The sequence below is a fragment of the Leucoraja erinacea genome, chromosome 21 (assembly GCF_028641065.1).
Source record: "Leucoraja erinacea ecotype New England chromosome 21, Leri_hhj_1, whole genome shotgun sequence".
Classification (NCBI taxonomy): Eukaryota; Metazoa; Chordata; class Chondrichthyes; order Rajiformes; family Rajidae; genus Leucoraja; species Leucoraja erinaceus.
In genome coordinates, this window is record NC_073397.1 from 4,073,899 (window position 1) to 4,094,733 (window position 20,835).

Here is a 20,835-nt window from a genome sequence, read left to right on the forward strand (position 1 = left end):
CACACACACTGCCGACCGCACATACATACACACACACATTGCGAAGGTGGGGGCCAGGAACAGCGGAGGAGCGCTGTCTGCCCGATGAAAAATAAGGTAGACGGCTGTCATAGAGCACGGTAAGTCCTTTAGAGAGTGCGGGAGGTAGGGAGAGAAGGGGAGAGAGAAGGGGAGAAGGAGAGAGAGAAGGGGAGATAGGAGAGAGAGAAGGGGAGAGAGAAGGGGAGAGAGGAGGGGGAGAAGGAGTGGAGACAGTTTTAAGAAGTTTAATAAAGTTAGCGGGCATTTTACATTCCGGTGGATCTTCTATGTCCTGAAAACCAAAGATCCTACAGGATCCTACAGGATCTTTGCTGAGCCAATCAAAATGGCCAATCAGCGAAGGAGATAGCAAGGTTGCCTGTAAGTAAATAGCGACCCCACTCCACTGGCTTCGACCAAATGGCAACCTATTTTTAGTCTAGGCCGGTTTTGTTTTTTTTTAATCATCGCAGGATCATAGAAGAAGCCTCGACTATGCGGAAACCACTTTCCACCAATAGGGAGAGTGATCGGAACCTCCGGGAACCGCACGGAAACCTTGGGAGGGGCACAAAGTCTCCAGAGGTTTCCGTTCAGGTTTCCTAAGTGGGACAGGGGCATAGCTTTATTAAACTTAAAACTCTCTCCGCTCCTTCTCCCCCCCCCCTTCTCTCCCCTTATCCCCCTCCCTCCTTCTCTCCCCTTCTCTCCCTCCCCCCTCTCCCGCGCTCTCTTCTTCCCTCCTGACCCCTTCTACCTCCCCTTATCCTCCCCCCCTGGCCCCCCCCTTCATGTGTGTGTTGCGCGCCCCTTGCGGCGGTCGGCAGCCCCCTGTAGGATCTTTGATCAGTAGATGCAGCTCATGCCGGTCGAGGCTTTCTAGGCAAGTGACCCCCCCCCTCCCCGGAACCCCGGGAACCCCACCCCCCCGCGTTCAGGTCTCTAAGTGGGACTTACCGCCCCGTGCTCTGTGACAGCCGTTTACCTTAGTTTTTTTATTATTACCTCATCGGGCAGACAGCACACCTCCGCTGTCCCTGGCCCCCACCTTCGCAATAACGGTCAAATTGTGTGTGTGTGTGTGTGTGTGTGTGTGTGTGTGTTGTGTGTGTGTGTGTGTGTGTGTGTGTGTGTGTGTGTGGTGTGTGTGTGTGTGTGTGTGTGTGTGTGTGTGTGTGTGTGTGTGTGTGTGTGTGTGTGTGTGTGTGCGCGGTCGGCAGCAAAGATCCTGTAGGATCTTTGATCAGTAGATGCAGCTCATGCTTCGGTCGAGGCTTTCCAGGCAAGTGACCAAAACCCCTGGAGACTCATGGAGAGTGCCCGGAACCTCCGGGAACCTCACGGAAACCTTGGGTGGGGTGCAAGGTCCCCAGAGGTTTCCGTTCAGGTTTCCTAAGTGGGACCTACCATGGCCCCGTGCAATTGTTGTGAGAAACCCTTGCTGCTGCATTCAGTTTAATTCAGTTTTGTTTATTGTCACGTGTACCGAGGTACAGCGAAAAGCTTTTATTGCGTGCTAACCAGTCCGCAGACAGACAATACATGATTATAATCGATCCATTTATGGTGTATAGATACATGATACATAACGGAATCAAATTCTCATGTTGTGAAGGCCAGCATCCCATTTGCCTTTTTGTCCATTTGTTTAATTGCTTTCAGTAATTTGTGTACGGTAACTTCAGTTTCCTTGGTAATTCAATATTTCCAAAACAAACGTTGGGAGGAAGATGGGCACAGTGGCCTAATTCTGTTTCTATCACTTAAGACCTTATGACTTGAAATTTCAAACCAGACCTCTCCAATTAGGACAGCATCAGACAATTGCAAGCAGTGGCTGTACAGACGGAAGCATTTAATGGACAGCCCAAAATTAGTGGGGATGCAATGTTCGTTTCATATTGCACTGGGAATAGAGGGACCACTTCTAATGAATGGACTTCAATCAAATCATACAGATTCCAATGTCCTGACATGATTATCTATAGGAATAGAGTTTTAAACAGTTTATCAAAGCAAATAACCATTTGATGTTTATCAAAGCAAATAACCATTAAAACAACAGCCTGAGTATTCTGACCGACATACACTATAAACCCACTGACTCCCATGGCTACCTGGACTACACTTCTTCCCACCCTGCTTCCTGTAAGGACTCCATCCCCTACTCCCAATTCCTCCATCTACGCCGCATCTGCTCCACGGATGAGGCGTTCCACACCAGGACATCTGAAATGTCCTCATTATTCAGGGAACGGGGGTTCCCCTCCTCCACCATAAATGAGGCTCACACCAGGGTCTCTTCCATACCCCGCAACACTGCTCTCTCTCCCCATCCCCCCACTCGCAACAAGGGCCGAGTCCCCCTAGTCCTCACCTTTCACCCCACCAGCCGTCACATAGGACTAAGGTAGACGGCTGACTAAGGAAATTCTACCTCATCTCCTTCTTAAAGGAACGTCATTTAATTCTGAGGCTATGACGTCTTGTCCTAGACTTTCCCACTAGTGGAAACATCCTCTCCACATCCACTCTAGCTCAAGCCCACACACTATTCTCAAAAAGCTCAGCCCTATCCACAATGTCCCGAGAGACATCAGAGTCAATCAAGTACGGGTAGGAACGTGGTCGACACATGACAAACTCCCAAAATTACAGTGTTCAGTGATGGTGTCTGGGGGGACAAAATATTGAACTGGGATCTGGCCCTACTGATTTTCAACCTGGTTTCATGGGATTGTGTACCTGAAGGAATAGATATGCCTTCCTTAATTGCCTTACTGAACGTGCTTTCCACTGAGGCACATTAATATATCACTTTAAATGTCTGCACTATTCAGTTTACTGCCACAAAATACAAAACGTGCCCAGTAAATACTTATACCTACCCCCCCTCATCTTACTCTATCCCCTGCAGCTATCCCATGGGAAAAAGATTTTATGTTCAGGTTCATTATTGTCATTTGTACCGAGGTACAGTGAAAAGCATCGCTTTGCATACTATCCAAACAGATCAGGTATACCATATATAAATACAATCTAGTCAAGAGGGTAACATAGTTCAAAATATAATTCTCAGCATTGCAGCGCATCAGTTCCATATACAAAGTCCATTGGACATAATGGAGAGGAAGGAGGTGAGTAGGACAGTTAAGGGCCTGTCCCACGAGCATGCGACTGCATGCAGCAAGCGCGACCTAACGTGGTCGCTTGAGCCGTACGGCCTCGCGGGGCCGGTCCCACTTCGATCGCCGGAGCCGTATGGAGTTGTGCGGCGTAGCTGGTCACGACATCGCGCAGGCTCCGGAAAACTGACAGTGTTCAAAAATTCCGCGCTGCAACGGTCTGCTGGCCCGCAGCCGCATTGAAGCCGTACGCACCGCCTCGATGGGCATATGCTGCGTCTTGGCGCCGTACACAGCGTCTTGATGTCGTACGTCACTCGCAATCTTCCCGCGGACTTCGCTCGAACTTCACGTCACTCACTCGACCTCGGCGCGGCTCCCGCTTCTGGTTTGGTCGCGCTTGCCGCATGCAGGCGCATGCTAGTGGGACTGGCCATGTACGGGGATCACTCGACCTCCGCACAACCCCCGCGCGGCCCCTGCTTCCGGTATGGTCACGCTTGCCGCATGCAGTCGCATGCTCGTGGGGCAGGCCCTTAATACCCTAGTTTAAGGAAGAATCGAGCCAAATAGAAGAGGGGAAGAAGTTGTTCCTGCGTCTGGTGGTGTGTGCTTTCAAGCTTCTGTACCTTCAGCAGGAAGGGATTACGGACAACAGTTACCTTTTAGTGTTATGTGCACCGGGGCACAGTGGAAAGCTTATGTTGTGTGCAATCCATTCAGCAGAAAAACAATACACAATGACAATGGAACCATTGTACAGTGTACAGATACATGAAAAGGGAATAATGTTCAGTGCAAGGTAAAGCCAGCAAGGTCCGGTCAAGGATAGTCAGAGCGTTACCAGTGAGGTAAATAGTAGTTCAGGACTGCTCTCTAGTTGTGGTAAGATGATTCAGTTGCCTCATAACAGCTGGGAAGAAAATGTACCTGAATCTGGAGGTGTGTGTTTTCACATTATCTCTAGAACAAAACCTCAATACACAATTTTTAACACTACCAACTGATAACATTAGTGGACTTATCTGTGTGCTAATATAGAGGGAGGGGGGGGACTGTAAAATGCTGGAGAGTATTGCTAGGGTGGATTTTATAAATTCTGAAAAGAAAATTCCATGCTGTAAAAAGAGAGTAGTGATTATCTAAAATCCAGCAGATTGTGTCAGAGATGGCAGAGCATTTAATAATAGTAATAGAACACTAATAACAAAGGTCACCAGGGAAACATGGTGTAAAGTTAAAATTATAGGTGCTACATCTGAATGCACAAAGTTATAATGTGCCCATAAAGAATAAATATGTTAATGACACAAATAGAACATGGGGATAAATGGGTAAGATCCGTAGCTATAACACAGCTATGATCTCATTTTGGGAATATTGAGGTATACATGGTGCATATATTGGGCGGCACTGTGGCGCAGCGGTAGAGTTGCTGCCTTAAAATGCCAGAGACCCGAGTTCAATCCTGACTACTGGTGTTTGTACAGAGTTGGTTCGTTTTCCACGTGACCTGCTTGGATTTTCTCCGAGGTCTTTGGTTTCCTCCCACGCTTCAAAGATGTACAGGTTTGTTGGTTAATAGGCATGGTATGAATGTAAAATGTCCCTTGTGAGTGTAGCATAGTGTTATTGTGTGGGGCTCGTTGACCTGCAACTATTTCCATACGTTTGTAAAATGTGGTTTCAAGAGCTTCATTATGTTGTATTTAATGAGTTCTTCTTTTGAAGTTTGCAAAGACCAAGAGTTTAGAAATCCTGCACGGCTACTTCCTTAATATGGCAAATCTATGGCAGATAGCATAATGTTGGAGGTTTGCATTCTTTATTGCCACAGTTTTCCTGAGGGCAAAGCTACTGGAGCAGGCTAGGACCATTACACTCACACCACAGTCACTTGTGTGGGGATTCGGTTGGCCAAAGGGCCTGTTTCCTCGCTGTATCTCTAAACCAAACTAAACTAAACTAAACCATGGTGCATGCACTTTTAATAATACATGGGAAGATGGAAAAAGGTGAGGTAGCTCTGATTCACACCCTGTTAGTATCAGTAGGGACGGAGCTAAGAATTAAGAAAGAGTAATGGGTAGAAATGGTTCATTGTCTCCACCCCAGTTACTATAATATTGGACGGAGTTACTCTAACAGAGAAGAGGATGTAGTCAGAGTAACACAGTTGTACTGGGGGTCTTTAATCTTTATAAGGTACAAGGCATTGGTGAGACCAAATCTGGAGTATGGTGTACAATTTTGGTCGCCCAATTATAGTCATGGATGTCAACAAAACAGAGAGAGTACAGAGGAGATTTACTAGAATGTTGCCTGGGTTTCAGATCAGATTCAGATTCAACAATTAAGTTACAGAGAAAGGTTGAATAAGTTAGGTCTTTATTCTCTGGAGCGCAGAAGGTTAAGGTGGGGGGGCTTGATAGAGGTCTTTAAAATTATGTGAGGGATAGACAGAGTTGATGTGGATCAGCTTTTCCCTTTGAGAATAGGGAAGATTCAAACAAGAGGACATGACTTCAGAATTAAGGGACAGAAGTTTAGGGGTAACATGAGGAGGAACTTCTTTACTCAGAGAGTGGTGGCGGTGTGGAATGAGCTCCCAGTGGAAGTGGTGGAGGCAGGTTCGTTGCTATCATTTAAAAATAAATTGGATAGGCATATGGATGAGAAGGGAATGGAGGGTTATGGTATGAGTGCAGGCAGGTGGGACTAAGGGAAAAAAGTTGTTCGGCACGCACTTGTAGGGCCGAGATGGCCTGTTTCCGTGCTGTAATTGTTATATGGTTATATGGTTATAAACAGACTGATCCAATTTAACCAAAAGTACCTTGGACAAAAAATGATCCACAAAAGCATTCATGGCAGGTCTCTTGAATAATCCACCGAAGAAACAACTAAGGAACAAACTCATTTAGTTTGGCTGTAAAATGAAGTAGAGATAATTAGTCAAGAATTCCTTGGGGGAGAGTGATAATATGATAGAGTTTTATATTAGGTTAGCGTGTGATCTGATTCAGTCCAAAACTAAATTAAAGAAAGCTAATTATTGCAGCAGGTTTTCAGAGGTGCTTTGGAAAATTATATTAAAAGATAAGATGGTAGTTAAGCAATGGAAACTTTTTTTAAAAGAAATAATTATTTTCAATATATGTACATTCCCCCGGCGGGAATAAAATGTTCACTGCAAAATTAAACTGTAGTCCTTGATTAGTGGATGCGTTAAAAATAGTAGAACATTTAAAGAAACTTTCATTTATGACAAGCAGAGTGGTAATGTTTAATGTTACTGGGGTTAGGCTGGGTAATTTACACCTTGAAAAATATTAAAATGTGGTTAAAAGAAATGATTGGCAAATAAATGAACATGAGATTGGTGTTTCCAGTAATGCAGGGACAGCTTGAGCGGAATTGGCCAACTTTTCCTTTAATTTAGAATAGTAAGTAGTCATTTAAATAGCTGATGTTTTTAGTTGGATTATTTATAATTTTCCTATGCTCCTCTCTGAATGAATCACGTTGGGCACGGTGGCGCAGCGCTAGAGTTGCCGCCTTACAGCAAAATTCAACACCGGAGACCCGGGTTCGATCCCGACTACGGGTGCTGTCTGTACGGAGTTTGTACGTTCTCCCTGTGATCTGCGTGGGTTTTCTCCGAGATCTTCGGTTTCTTCCCACACTCCAAAGACGTACAGGTTTATAGGTTAATTGGCTTGGTATAAATGTGAAAAAATTGTCCATTATCAAATTGTCCAACTTCCAGTATAGTCCCTGGTGGACTCTTCGGAAGGTACAAGGTACAAGGTACTAGGTACTAGGATGGTGGGGCAGGCTTGAGGGACCAGGTGGCCAACTATGTCTCCTATTTAGTTTAGAGTTACAGCACGGAAACATGCCCTCCCAGCCACTGAGCTTGCGCCGACCAGCGATCTCCGCACACTAACCCTACCCCACACACACACTAGGAACAATTTACAATTATACCAAGCCAATTAGCTTGCAAACTTGTATGTCTTTGGAGTGTGGGTGGCAACTGGACATCCCAAGAGACAACCCACGCAGGTCATGGGGAGAACGTGCAAACACCATACGGACAGCATCCATAGTCAAGAAGGAACCTTGGTCTCTGGTACTGTAAGGCAGTAGCTCTACCACTACGCCACCGTGTTGCCCGCAACTATTTCCTTAAGTCCTTTCATGTTTGTAAAATGTTGTATCAAGAGCTTCATTATGTTTAATGTATTTAATGAGTTCTTCCTTTGAAGTTTGCAAAGTCTAAGAGTTTAGAAATCCTGCACGGCTACTTCGATAACATGGCAAATCTATGCAGATAGCATAATGTTGGAGGTTTGCATTCTTTATTGCCACAGTTTTCCTGAGGGCATAGCTACTGAAGCAGGCTAGGACCATTACACTCACCCCACAGACACTTGCTGATTACTGTATCAGCGAGCCATGTTTTGACAATGTTTTCAATAGCATTCTGCTCCGTTTTGGCAAATGAACAAAGCAGATTTCTCCCAATTTGAATCTCCTCCACATGAGGCCTCCTCCTCCGAGATCTCATACCTCTTTGATTTTGCTCCAGTAGTTTCTGAAGTATATTCTGCTGAACATGTTAGATAGATTTTGTGCCGGCTACGGCACCTTTTTATAGCACAATCGAGGAATTAATGTGATTCGAACCCAGCATTATGTCACAACTAAATGGTAATGAAGGCATAATAATACATTGCTTGGAGCATCAACCGTTGCTGCTGTGCAGGAAGGAACTGCAGATGCTGGTTTAAATCGGATAGACTCAAAAAGCTGGAGTAACTCAGGAGGACAGGCAGCATCTATGGAGAGAAGGCATGGGTGACGTTTTGGGACGAGACCCTTCTTCAGACTGAGAGTCAGGGGGATAGGGAGACACAGATATATAAACAATGATGTAGAGACGTATAGAACAAATGAATGAAAGATATGCAAAATAGTAAATAGAGAGAGTACAGAGGAGATTTACTAGAATGTTGCCTGGGTTTCAACAACTGAGTTACAGAGATAGGTTGAATAAGTTAGGTCTTTATTCTCTGGAGTGCAGAAGGTTAAGGGGGGACTTGATAGAGGTCTTTAAAATGATGAGAGGGATAGACAGAGTTGATGTGGACAAGCTTTTCCCATTGAGAATAGGGAAGATTCAAACAAGAGGACATGACTTCAGAATTAAGGGACAGAAGTTTAGGGGTAACATGAGGGGGAACTTCTTTACTCAGAGAGTGGTAGCAGTGTGGAATGAGCTTCCAGTGGAAGTGGTGGAGGCAGGTTCATTGGTATCATTTAAAAATAAATTGGATAGGCATATGGATGAGAAGGGAATGGAGGGTTATGGTATGAGTGCAGGCAGGTGGGACTAAGGGGAAAAAAAGTTGTTCGGCATGGACTTGTAGGGCCGAGATGGCCTGTTTCCGTGCTGTAATTGTTATATGGTTATATATGGTTATATGGTTATATGGTTGTAGTAACAATGACAAAGGAAACAGTCCAGCAGGTAACAATGGGCTGGTTCCTTTATCATTGTTATGTTTTTGCATATCTTTCAAACTCTGCTGCTGCTCTGTTGTACGAGAGATTCTTATTAGTGGAGGAATGAAGATGTTGCCAAGCAGCGATTTATCCTTTTGTTCTTTCTCTTTGCTTTATTCAGGAATAATCCGAACTGCGGTGGCGAACCTGGACCGCGAGAAGAAGGATCACTATGTGTTGGTGATCCAGGCCAAGGACATGGCAGGGCAGCTGGGTGGACTGTCAGGATCGACCACAGTGACCATCACCATCACAGACATCAATGATAACCCTCCACGATTCAACCAGAGTAAGGCATTGTTTCTCTCCGCAGAGGTGAAAGGATGGCAAACCCTGCAGCAGGGATAAAGTCCCCATGAATGTTCTGGGTTTGCTCCTTCTCTCACTTTAGCTTAGTTTAGAGCAAAACAGGCCCTGCAGCCCACCGTGTCCGCGCAGACCAGTGATCGGCCAAAGGGATCAGGGGGTATGGAGAGAAAGCAGGTACAGGATACTGAGTTGGATGATCAGCCATGATCATATTAAATGGTGGTGCAGGCTCGAAGGGCCAAATGGCCTACTCCTGCACCTATTTTCTATGTTTCTATGTTACACTAACACTATCCCACACACTAGGGACAATTTACAGAGGCCAATTAACCTGCAAACCCGCACACCTTTGGGGTGTGGGAGGAAACCGGAGCACCCGGAGCAAACCCAGGCTGCCAGTGGGAGAAGGTACAAACTCCATACGGACAGCACCCACAGTCAGGATCAAACCCGGGTCTCTGGCACTGTAAGGCAGCGACTCTTATGCTGTGCCACTGTGCCACCTTGAAAAATATTCTCAGTTCTCTCCGATCACTTGAAAATTTCTCTCCCATCCATTCAACGAAATAGAGCGAAGCCTTGCTCTGTCATAAAATGCTTTGGAAAGGCTTTGTAATCAGTCTATTTCTGCTACAGCATTAAAACAATTATTATGAGCACAAAATTACCTTTACACTGCTTAACAATATTCTATACCAAAACCACATGGTATATATTACCGCATATGGCTTCTCGAAAATTAAACACATCGTAAGATTGGGATTAATGCGAAAGTGTGAGTTTGGAATAGAGCCGTAGGAACAAGAAGTAACAGCTCACTTGCAGTTTGAGATTAGCCTATCACTTTTCCTTTGCAATATGCTGCAAACAATGAATGCTAGAGAAAGATAGGTTGAATAAGTCTTTATTCTCTGGAGCGCAGAAGGTTATGGGGGGGACTTGATAGAGGTCTTTAAAATGAAGTGAGGGATAGACAGAGTTGATGTGGACAAGCTTTTCCCTTTGAGAATAGGGAAGATTCAAACAAGAGGACATGACTTCAGAATTAAGGGACAGAAGTTTAGGGGTAACATGAGGGGGAACTTCTTTACTCAGAGAGTGGTAGCGGTGTGGAATGAGCTTCCAGCGGAAGTGGTGGAGGCAGGTTCGTTGGTATCATATAAAAATAAATTGGATAAGCATATGGATGAGAAGGGTATGGAGGGTTATTGTATGAGTGCAGGCAGGTGGGACTAAGGGAAAGAAAGTTGTGTCGGCACGGACTTGTAGGGCCGAGATGGCCTGTTTCCGTGCTGTAATTGTTATATGTTATATGGTTATATGGATAGATATATTCTTGATTACTACAGGTGTCGGAGGTTATGGGGAGGAGGCAGGAGAATGGGGTTAGTAGAGATAGATCAGCCATGATTGAATGACGGAGTAGACTTGATGGGCCGAATGGCTTAATTCTAATCCTATGACCTTAGAGATACTCAACAAGTAAGGCAGCGTCTGTGGAGGGAATGGACAGACAGCATTACAGGTCTGGACCCAACTTCAGAATGATTAGAGTAGGGGGCAGAATGCTGGAAAATAGGTGTGACCTCGAAAAGCATTCAGGTGTGAAGAAGGGTATCAACCCAAAATGTCGCCTATTCCTTTTCTCCTGAGATGCTGTCTGACCCACTGAGTTACTCCAGCATGTTGCGTCTACCTTCGGTTTAAACCAGCATCTGCAGTTCCTTCCTATACAAAAGCCTGGAAATGATAGATACAGGTGAGTGTGTTTGGGGGGGGTGAAAATACTGGCAACAATGGCTAGAAGTAGAGAAGGAGACAAAAAGGTGTCTGAAAAGGAGTAGTGGTGAAATGTAAAACCGCAGGGAATTACATGATTGGAAGGATCAGGATGGAGGTGAAAGGGGGGAATTACAGGGAATTCGGGAACTCCGGGATGAGGGATGAAAGGAGGAGAGAAGAGCTGGTTGGGGGATGGGGAAACTGTGTGTGCAACGTGGTGGGGGTGGGATAGGGGGATATTACTTTAATTTGAGAACTCAATGCTCATATTGTAGGGTTTCATGCTACACTTATAACCACACCATGCACTCATTTGTAATCTTGATTTGAGCCCATTCCCTGAACACACAATTATTTGAAACTCTAATGCACTTTGATATTCAATTCCATGAATCTCACATCTCTATACATCCTGCAGCTTTATAGATGCTTCCAAAACCACAAACAAACAAGCTGAAAACCCCATTGCTGTGAACACTACACACTATATTTCTAGCCACACAATGAATCCTGATTCCAAGCAGTCGATTAACTCCTCATTTCATGATCCTTATTCACATAACACCATATCTGCACCTTTAATAATCCTACTTCTTCGCACAAAAATTAGCTTCACTTCACATATCATTTACACGAAAAAAACCTCAAACGCCTACTGTGATAATCTAGGTCACATGGAGTTATCCACAATGCACACTGCTGAAATTGGACTATTCAGTAAGTTAATGTTGTAGTATACCCATCAAGGGAAAACATCAGTCTGAAGAAGGGTCTTGACCCGAAACGTCACCCGTTCCTTCTCTCCAGAGATGCTGCCTGTCCCGCTGAGTTACTCCAGAATTTGTGTTTCCCATCAAGGGAAGTTGATTTAGCTATACTCTCTTGTATTTAAGTTCTTACATTTTCTGGCCAATGTCTTTCCATTGCTCAATACAATTTCCCACTGTACTTAAACTGTTCCCTTACTTCTTGAACTAGTATCTACCTCTTTGATGACCCTTAGACCATCCTTGATTGAACTTCACTTGCTTTACTTTGCACTAAATATTATTCCCTTATCATGTATCTGTACACACCATTGTATTCGATTGTAATCATGCATTGTCTTTCTGCTGACTGGATAGCACACAGTAAAAGCTTTGCACTGTACCTCGGTACACGTGACAATGAACAACAACAGAAATTGGAAAAGTCAATGTTCAAGCCACTAGGGTGCAGACTGCCCAAGCGGAATATGAGGTGCTGCTCCTCCAATTTCCGGTGGTGCTCACTCTGGCCATGGAGGAGGCCCAGGACAGAAAGGTCAGAGTTGGAATGGGAGGGGGAGTTGAAGGGCTGAGCCACCGGGAGATCAGGTTGGTTGATGCGGACCGAGCGGAGGTGTTCGGCGAATCGGACATTTCTATCCTGGGCCTCCTTCATGGGCAGAGTGAGCACCACCGGAAATTGGGGGAGCAGCACCTTATATTCCGCTTGGGCAGTCTGCACCCTAGCGGCATAAACATTGACTTCTCCAATTTCCGGTAGCCCTTGCCGTCTCCTCTCCACCCCTTCTCGGCTCTCCCTCAGCCCACGGGCTCCTCCTCCTCTTTCTTTCATCTTCCCCCCCCCACCCACCCAGCATCAGTCTGAAGAAGGGTTTCGGCCCGAAACGTTTACTATTTCCTTCGCTCCATAGATGCTGCCGTACCCGCTGAGTTTCTCCAGCACTTTTGTCTACCGTCGATTTTCCAGCATCTGCAGTTCCTTCTTGAACACCAGTCTGAGGAATCTCTGTTTAGTTCTCCCCTTCTCTTTCCACCTCCTCATCGGCCTTTTGCTGCCTTGCCATGTGCCTTTGCATTTAATTAGTTATTAAATGTTTTCTGAAAAGCTATAGTCAGCTACCTGTCCGCAGGTTTCTGTGAGGTTGCTTGTCTTTAATCTGCCTTTGGAGAGCCAAGGCTGATTAGTTTAGTTTAGTTTAGTTTAGTTTAGAGACACAGTGCCTAACCAAGTCCTTCGTCCCATCGAGTCTGCAATGACCAGGGGTCCCCGCACATCAGCTCTACCCTACACTAGGGACGACTTTTTTGTCATTTATACCAAGCCAATTAACCTACAAACTCTTCCTGACTGACTCTTCCTTCTGCAACGAGAAAAATATTAAATCTTTCAGAACTTGACCACAATTCCTCCTCCATCTGTAAATTCTGAATTCTGCTGCTTTGTATGAAAACATGTTTCTTATTTTGTATGCATGGCTGTGCAGGATTAATTTGGGGTTTATTAGGAGGAAAAAAAAGGATTAGCGAGAATGTGTGCCTGAAGCTGGGGTCTCGCCAGCCATGATCTTATTGAATAACACAATAGGATTGAGAAGTTGATTAGCCTCCCCCTGCTCTTTCTTAGGGATGCTCTGGTGCTTGCTACAATGCCCTGCTTCATCTAATTGACTGTTACTCTGGTGACAAGAGTGATCGCAACTGAACTGCATGGCATAACTGTTCCCTATACTTCCACATTTTCCAATAATGCTCAATGTATGTGATCAATGGCAGTAAAAATGTAAAAAAAATTGGTTTTGCTTTGAACACTGCAATAACGTTGGACCCATCGTGGTTGGGATCAATAATCTCACAAACTGAGGATTGTTCCTGTGAGTCCCCAGGTTTATAGATTCAATGCACGGCAAGAACATTACTCTTCAGGGAGCAGTGAGTTTGCTCTCAGTGAAAGGATCATAAACAAGTAAATGCACCTTCACAGATTTTCCATCAATTAAGAGCCATCAGCATGACCATATTCCTATTAGTATTTTTAATCTAATGAAATCAGAAATCAGTGCCATTGAGGTGTCTGTTGATGATGAATGCTGACAGTAGTAGATGGGCTTGCTGTTCGCTGCGATGTTGAACAAAGGTGCTGTGTAAATGCAGATATACTGTAAAAGCAAACATAAATTTCTGGATTATAATGTATAGCTGTCAATTTGCCTGACTAAAATCCAGGATTAAAAGTGATAATCAGTCACAAACATTAATATTGAACTCATTAGTCCATTGTGCTGAATGCAGTCCTGAGTTGTGGAATCCAGGAACTAGGCTCAAGATTAGACACCATCCTTTAAATGCTGTCACAATATTTAATCTTAGCTCAGAATCCCGCAGTAGTTTCCATCACTGCTAACGAGGTCAAGCAATCACTGCATCTTTCACTAATACGTAAGTGAATGGCTCACCAAACCTGTCCCAAACCAAGCGTTCGACGAGATTTTGATAATTATTTTGTCACCTCATCGCAATTATATTTACGAGGATGTTGTCAGGACTTGAGGGCCTGAGCTATAGGGAGAGGTTGAGCAGGCTAAGGATTTATTCCTTCGACTGCAGTGGGAGGGAGAATATTGGTGAGAATTTTTTGATATATGATTTACTCACATTTGGAAGAGGATGGGCTAATTAGGGATAGCCAGCACGGATTTGTACGTAGATGGGTTGGTTAGTAAAATTGCTGATAATACCAAAATTGGAGGAGTTGCAGTAATTGAGGAATGCTGTCTGTAGATACAATGGGATATAGCTCATCTGCAGAAAATGGAGGTGAAAATGGGATTAGGGGGCAAAGATCAGCCATGAATGAAGGTGTGAGGTGTTGCACTTTGGGAGGTTGAATATAAGGGGAGCGTATACAGTTAATGGCAAGACCCTTAACAGCATTGATGTGCAGAGGGATCTTGGAGTCCAAGTTCATCGTTCAGTGAAGGTGGCAGCACAAGTAGATGCGATGGTATGGAAGGCATATTGTATGCTTGCCTTCGTTGCTAGGAGCATTGTATATAAGAGTCAGGATGTCACAATGCCAGTCTATAGGACTTTGGTTAGACTACATCAGAGTCAGAGTCAGAGTCAATTTAATTGTCATTTGGACCCCTGGAGGTCCAAACGAAATGCCGTTTCTGCAGCCATACATTACATACAAATAGACCCCAGACACAACAATAATTACATTTAACATAAACATCCATCACATAGCTGTGATGGAAGGCAAATGCATCTTCTACTCTCCCCCCCCCCCCGATGTCAAGTCCCATCATAGCCCCCGGCTGGCGATGGCGATGGTCCCGCGGCCATTAAGGCCACGCCGGGGGGTGCGAGGTCGCACACCGGGTCTTGGTGTTGGAGCCCCCGGTGTGCACTCGCAGAGTCCGCGGCCATTCCAGCCGCGTGGGGCAGTGGTGTCAGGCCCCGCTCCAGGAGCTCTTCAACCCCGCAACTCAGCGGAGAGAAGTACAGTTGCAGGATAGCGGTCTCCTTTGGAGCCGTGGGCTAGTCCACAGATTGGAGCCTTTCTCAGGTTGCAGCAGGGGCAGAGCAGCAGCAGCAGAAGTAGCAAACAGCGCTCCTCCACCGCTTCGGCCATGCAAGAGTCGACATAGATAGGCCGCTCCCCCGTTGCGGCCTCATACAGTCAGAACAGGTCGGGTCTTGCAGGGAAGATTATACAACAATAGACACCCCGGCATAAAATCTACATAAAAAAGGTGAAAATAATAAAAACGCGGACAGGCTGCAGAGGCCGCTGCTGGCCAGAGCCGCGCCAGCTACCGGACGGAAGTATTTTTCACACTTACCCATTACAGGAATGTGTGGGGTTTGGAGCAAAAGGTTTGCATGTGTCTCGCTAGGAATAGGTGGATAGTCAGGTGAAGGGAGGCAGACATGATAGCATAGGTGTTTAAGAGACTATTGGACAGGCTCAAGGAAGTGCAGGGAATTGAGGGAAATGTTTCATGTACTTGGCATGATGATCGGCACAAGCATTGTGGGCCGATGGGCCCACCCCATACTGTACTGTTCTATGAAAGGTATAGATAGAGTGGATGTGGAAAGGATATTTCCGCTGGTGGGAGAGTCTAGGACCAGAGGTCATAGCCTCAGAATTAAAGGGCACACTTTTAGAAAGGAAGTTAGGGGGAACTTCTTTAGTCAGAACACATTGCCACTGAGGGCTGCGGAGACCAAGTCAGTGGCTATATTTTAAGGCAGAGATAGACAAATTCTTGATTAGATCGGGTGTCAAGGGTTATGGGGGAAAGGCAGGAAATTGGGATTAGGAGGCAGAGATCAGCCATGATTGAATGACGGAGTAGATGGGCCGAATGGTCTAATTCTACTCACTGTAGAATTAGCTTGTGAACTTGTAAATAAGCAATAATGCCCTGTGCATTCAGTGCACACCACATTCTCAAAGAACATGGATGTACATGTTTTTACCTGATCTTGTGGCATTCATCATTCATCTCGAGTCATTATTGGTCCTGTCCATTGCTAAAGGAGATCTAGCAGGTTAAAAGAATTTGAAATCATTGATGATAGAATTGAGGAGAAAGAACGATTACTATTATATCAAGCTGATGAAGATATTGCAGGATATTTATCAAACATTTTCACCTACAACTAAAGTCTCCAAGGTGCCAAAAGCTGCACCAGCTACATGTTTTTCTCCACAGCAAGATGTGGTTAGTGAGACAATGCATACAAGGTAAGAAGCAAAATAAATCGTTGATTAAACTTGTACACATCTGAGACAACACTGCAAAATGTGTGTTGTCCTGATCTTCAGCTGAAAATGAGAATTATCGACGGCTACACACTCAAGCAACTCTGTCAAACCATTGCGATATTACAATCATTGGCGCTTGAATAGCCTCAGAGATGAAAATAATTGTCAGGACAGAAGTAGTCAGCAGAGAAAAATTGCCAATAGCCGTGAGTTGCTCAGTTATCAAATTGGTATCTTTATTGGGATAGCAACTATCCCAAGCAGAGCGTCTTACCAAGAGAAAACATTGCAGAGCTGAATGGAAAACATCACCAAAGGATGTAATGTTGAGACGCTACAAGGTGCTGATCAGGCCGCATTAGGAATATTGTGAGCAATTTTGGGCCCCAAATCCGAGGAAGAATGTGCTGGCTCTGGGGAGGATCCAGAGAGTTGTACAACAATCATCCCATGATGAGCATTTGTCAGCACTGGGCCTGTGCTCACTAGAGTTTAGAAGAATGAGGAGGGACCTCAATGAAACCGAATAGTGAAAGGCTTGGATAGAGTGGATATGGAGAGGATGCTTCCACTAGTGGGAGAGTCTCGGACGAGAGGTCATAGCTTCAGAATTAAAGGACGTTCTATTAGGAAGGAGAGAAGGGGGAATTTCTTTAGTCAGAGGGTGGTGAATCTGTGGAATTTGTTGCCACAGCAGGCTGTGGAGGCCAAGTCAACGGATATATTTAAGGCAGAGAGAGATAGATTCTTGATTTATACCGTATCAGAGGTTATGGGGAGAAAGAAGGAGAATGGGATTAGGAGGGAGTGATAGATCAGCCAAGATTGAATGGCAGAATAGACTTGATGGGCCGAATGGCCTAATTCTGTTCCTATTACTTATGATCTTACGATCTTACGAAATGGTTAAAATTTGTCATTCAATAAAGCTCATTTCACACCTCATCAAGATTTGCAATGAGTGTTAAAGTTGATGCAGAGATTAACACAATTCTGAAGATCCTTAGTATATATTTTATACTCATCGAACCACTCAGTCACATGTATTATTTAGTAATTACAACCAATGGATCAATGTCCTGGCTGACATATCTATAATCACAATACGTGAACGGACATTTGAATATTCACTGTCATGGTGTCTAACTCAGCAAGGAAACATCAAGATATTTCCCAACAACTATGGGTGCCACAATGGCACAGCGATAGAGTTGCTGTCTTGTAGCGCCAGAGACCCGGGTGCAATCCTGACTACGGGAGCTGGTCTGTTTGGAGTTTGTACGTTCTCCCCGTGGTCTGCGTGGGTTTTCTCCAGGTTCTCCGGTTTCCTCTCAGACTCCGAAAACCTCCAGATTTGTAGGTCAAATTGGCTTGGTGTCATTGAAAAATGTCCCTAGTGTGTGTAGGATTGTGTAAGTGTGCAGCGATCGCTGGCTGGCGCAGACTCGTTGGGCCAAAGGGCCTGGTTCCGTGCTGTATTTCTAAACTAAACAACACCACAAGGCAGGTTGATCTGGGATTTTTTTTTAATTACAGAGAACATTAAAAATCGAGAGTTCTAATATGATATTTCTCATAATATCAGATGGCTGTGAGCACTTCAGAGTTTGATATGGTATCAGCTCTTCATATTGTGGAGATCAGAAATATAATGTATAAAGCCAACCACACTAGTCACAAAAAACCCAAAGTTGTAATGAAGCAAGGAGTATTACTGTACGTGCCACATTCAATTGTAAAGCAGGAAAGGAATGGAAAAAAACAGTCTTATGATATCACACATTACAGCAAAAATTGGCCATGTTTGTGATAAACCTGTGACTGGACTTAATTCAGATCTTTACTTTTACCTGTAAGGTATTTACATCATCGTCATCCTGCAGCCACCTGTAGAACATGCCCTAGACATCTCTGGTAAATTCATCAAGGACTCAGGAAAATACATTGTTAAAGGAAAAGATACCGTGTGGAGTAATAGATCATATAATTTAGTTTAGTTTAGTTTGAAGAAACAGCACAGAAACAGACCCTTCAGTTCATCGAATCCCCACCGACCTGCGATCCCCGCACAGTAACTCTACCCTACACACACTGAGTACAATTTAAATTTACACCAAACCAATTAACCTACAAACCTGTACATCTTTGGAGTGTGGGAGGAAACCGAAGATCTTGGAGAAAACCCACGCAGGTCACGGGGAGAACGTGCAAACTCCGTTTAGACAAGCACCCGTGGTGAGGATCAAACCCGGGTCTCTGGCGCTGTAATGCAGTAGCTCAAGAGCTGCACCACTGTGTAACCCTCAACATGATCTGATACAAATGAATGAAATGAAAGCAAAACTGCTGGAGATATTCAGCAGGGCCGGCAGCATCTGTGAACAGGAAAACAGAAATTAAAACCCTCCATCAGAATTAGAAAAACTAGAAACAAGCACATTTTAAGATTTCATATTTTCTCATGAGCTGCATCCTATTGAGCCAGTGTTGCCTCTCAGAAGAATCCCATCAGGCCCATTCCCCCACCTTTATCCCTGCAATTTATTATTTTCCCACATGCCCACAAACTCAACCCGATTCTCATGACATATGCTTAAAATATGGTCAATTTATTGTGCCCAATTAACCTGCCAGCCAGCATGCGTTTGGGATATAGGAGGAAACCGGAGCATCTGGAGGAAACACACACACACAGGGAGAACTTCTAAACTCCACGTACAGACAGTACTGGAGGTTAGGATTTAACTTGGTTTACTGGAGCTGTGAGTTTAGTTTAGATTAGAGATTCAGCGCGAACACAGGCCCTTCACCTCACCAAGTCCACACCGACCAGCGATCCCCGCACATTAACACTATCCTACACACATTAGGCACAATTTGTACACTGACACCAAGTCAAATTTACCTCCAAACCTGTACGCCTTAGGAATGTGGGAGGAGGAAACCGTAGATCTTGGTGAAAACCCACGCGGTCACGGGGAGAACTCGAGTACAGACAGCACCCGTAGTCTGATCGACCCATGGCCTCTGGCGCTGCTAGTGCTGTGCCACTGTGCCACCCAGTTGGAGGGATATCCAAATTAGTCAGGGCATCATAAATTGTGTTGGAGTTGTTTTTGCAGCTCTACACAGGGGATCGTTAGCTTGCAGTCATCAATATCTTTAGTAGATTTCTCTTTCTCAAAATTGTCAGTTCTGCATCTATGACAGCTGCCACCCGAAGCTTGATTATGGCTTTGTTCTATTTAGCTGCTCTCCAAATAGCGAAGAGAGATAAGGGCCCCGCTGTTCAAAAGTGATCATTTCAGGAGGTTTGCACCACTGTTCCACGCATTGTACAATGTAACCCCACTGCTCACATAACACTGCTGAAGTAGAGACATGCATAGAAATGATAAAGAAACTCATCATTACTGCTAATGTCTAGGGAAAATCATGAAAGAAAGAATGTTGTTGATTTTATTTAAGGCACTACAGAATGTGACCACATTCGGCACCAGAACCATCACAATCTACAATAGTCACAAAAAGCTGGAGTAAATCAGAGGGTCAGACAGCATCTCTGGAGAAAAGGAATAGGCGATGTTTCGGGGCGAGACCCTTCTTCAAACGCGACCCGAAATGTCATCTCTTCTTTTTCTTCAGGGATGCTCTCTGTCCCGCTGAGTTACTCCAGCTTTTTGCGTCTATCTTCGGTTTAAACCACAGTCTGCGGCTCCTTCCAGTCACAATCTACACTCGGCCTTTCACAAACTACACTGTTCATAAACGCCGCTTGAAACTGGTGACCAACATTTCCATGGAAGTGATAAAATGAAGTGTACCATGCAAGTTAAAAATATCTGTGTAGCCCTGAGTTACAGTTCTTAGTAACCTCGCCAGCCTTGTAGGCAAGGAAACAATTCTGTGTGACATGCAATGAATGCTCTGAGTTGCTCCACTATCGCTGCATTGCCTGGATCGCTAATGCCAGAAAAATTATTTCATCCTTCAATGTATTCAAAGGAGCATTCATTATCAGGGAATTCAGATTCCAAGTTTTGGGTCTGATGGTCATAAGGTCATTTGATAGGAGCAGAAGGAAGCCATTCGGCCCATCATGGCTGATCTATCTCTTCCTCCTAACCCCATTCTCCTGCCTTCTCCCCATAACCCTTGGCACCCGTCCTAGTCAAGAATCTAGTATCTATCTCTGCCATACAAACCACCATTGATACTGTAGGAGAAACGGAATAATCTCAGTTTATGTAACAGCCAACATTATCACTGGCCAATCTCTATCCCATCATACTGTTGGTGCATTTTCTTCAGCCTTTCAGATCTTGAGTTGTGGAACTGTGGCTCTAAACCATCCCTCCTCCTCTTGGGGTGCTCCTTAAAAGGATCATCAAGTCATAGAGGGATGCATCACAGAAACAGACCCTTCAGCCCACCAAATCTATGCCATCCATCAAACGTTCATTTACACTAATCCCATTTTTAA

At 44.7% G+C, this 20,835-nt stretch overlaps 1 protein-coding gene across 1 annotated transcript in view; it reads left to right on the top strand.

Annotated features, from left to right (window-relative positions):
- The window catches only part of LOC129707178 (cadherin-22-like), a gene marked incomplete at its 5' end in the record, with an annotated part of 810,235 nt that overhangs the window by 291,073 nt on the left and 498,327 nt on the right, over positions 1–20,835 (top strand). Inside the window, one exon of the mRNA XM_055651984.1 lies at positions 8,839–9,006. Coding sequence (XP_055507959.1) covers positions 8,839–9,006 — 168 coding nt within the window. The remainder of the gene's footprint in view (positions 1–8,838; positions 9,007–20,835) is intronic.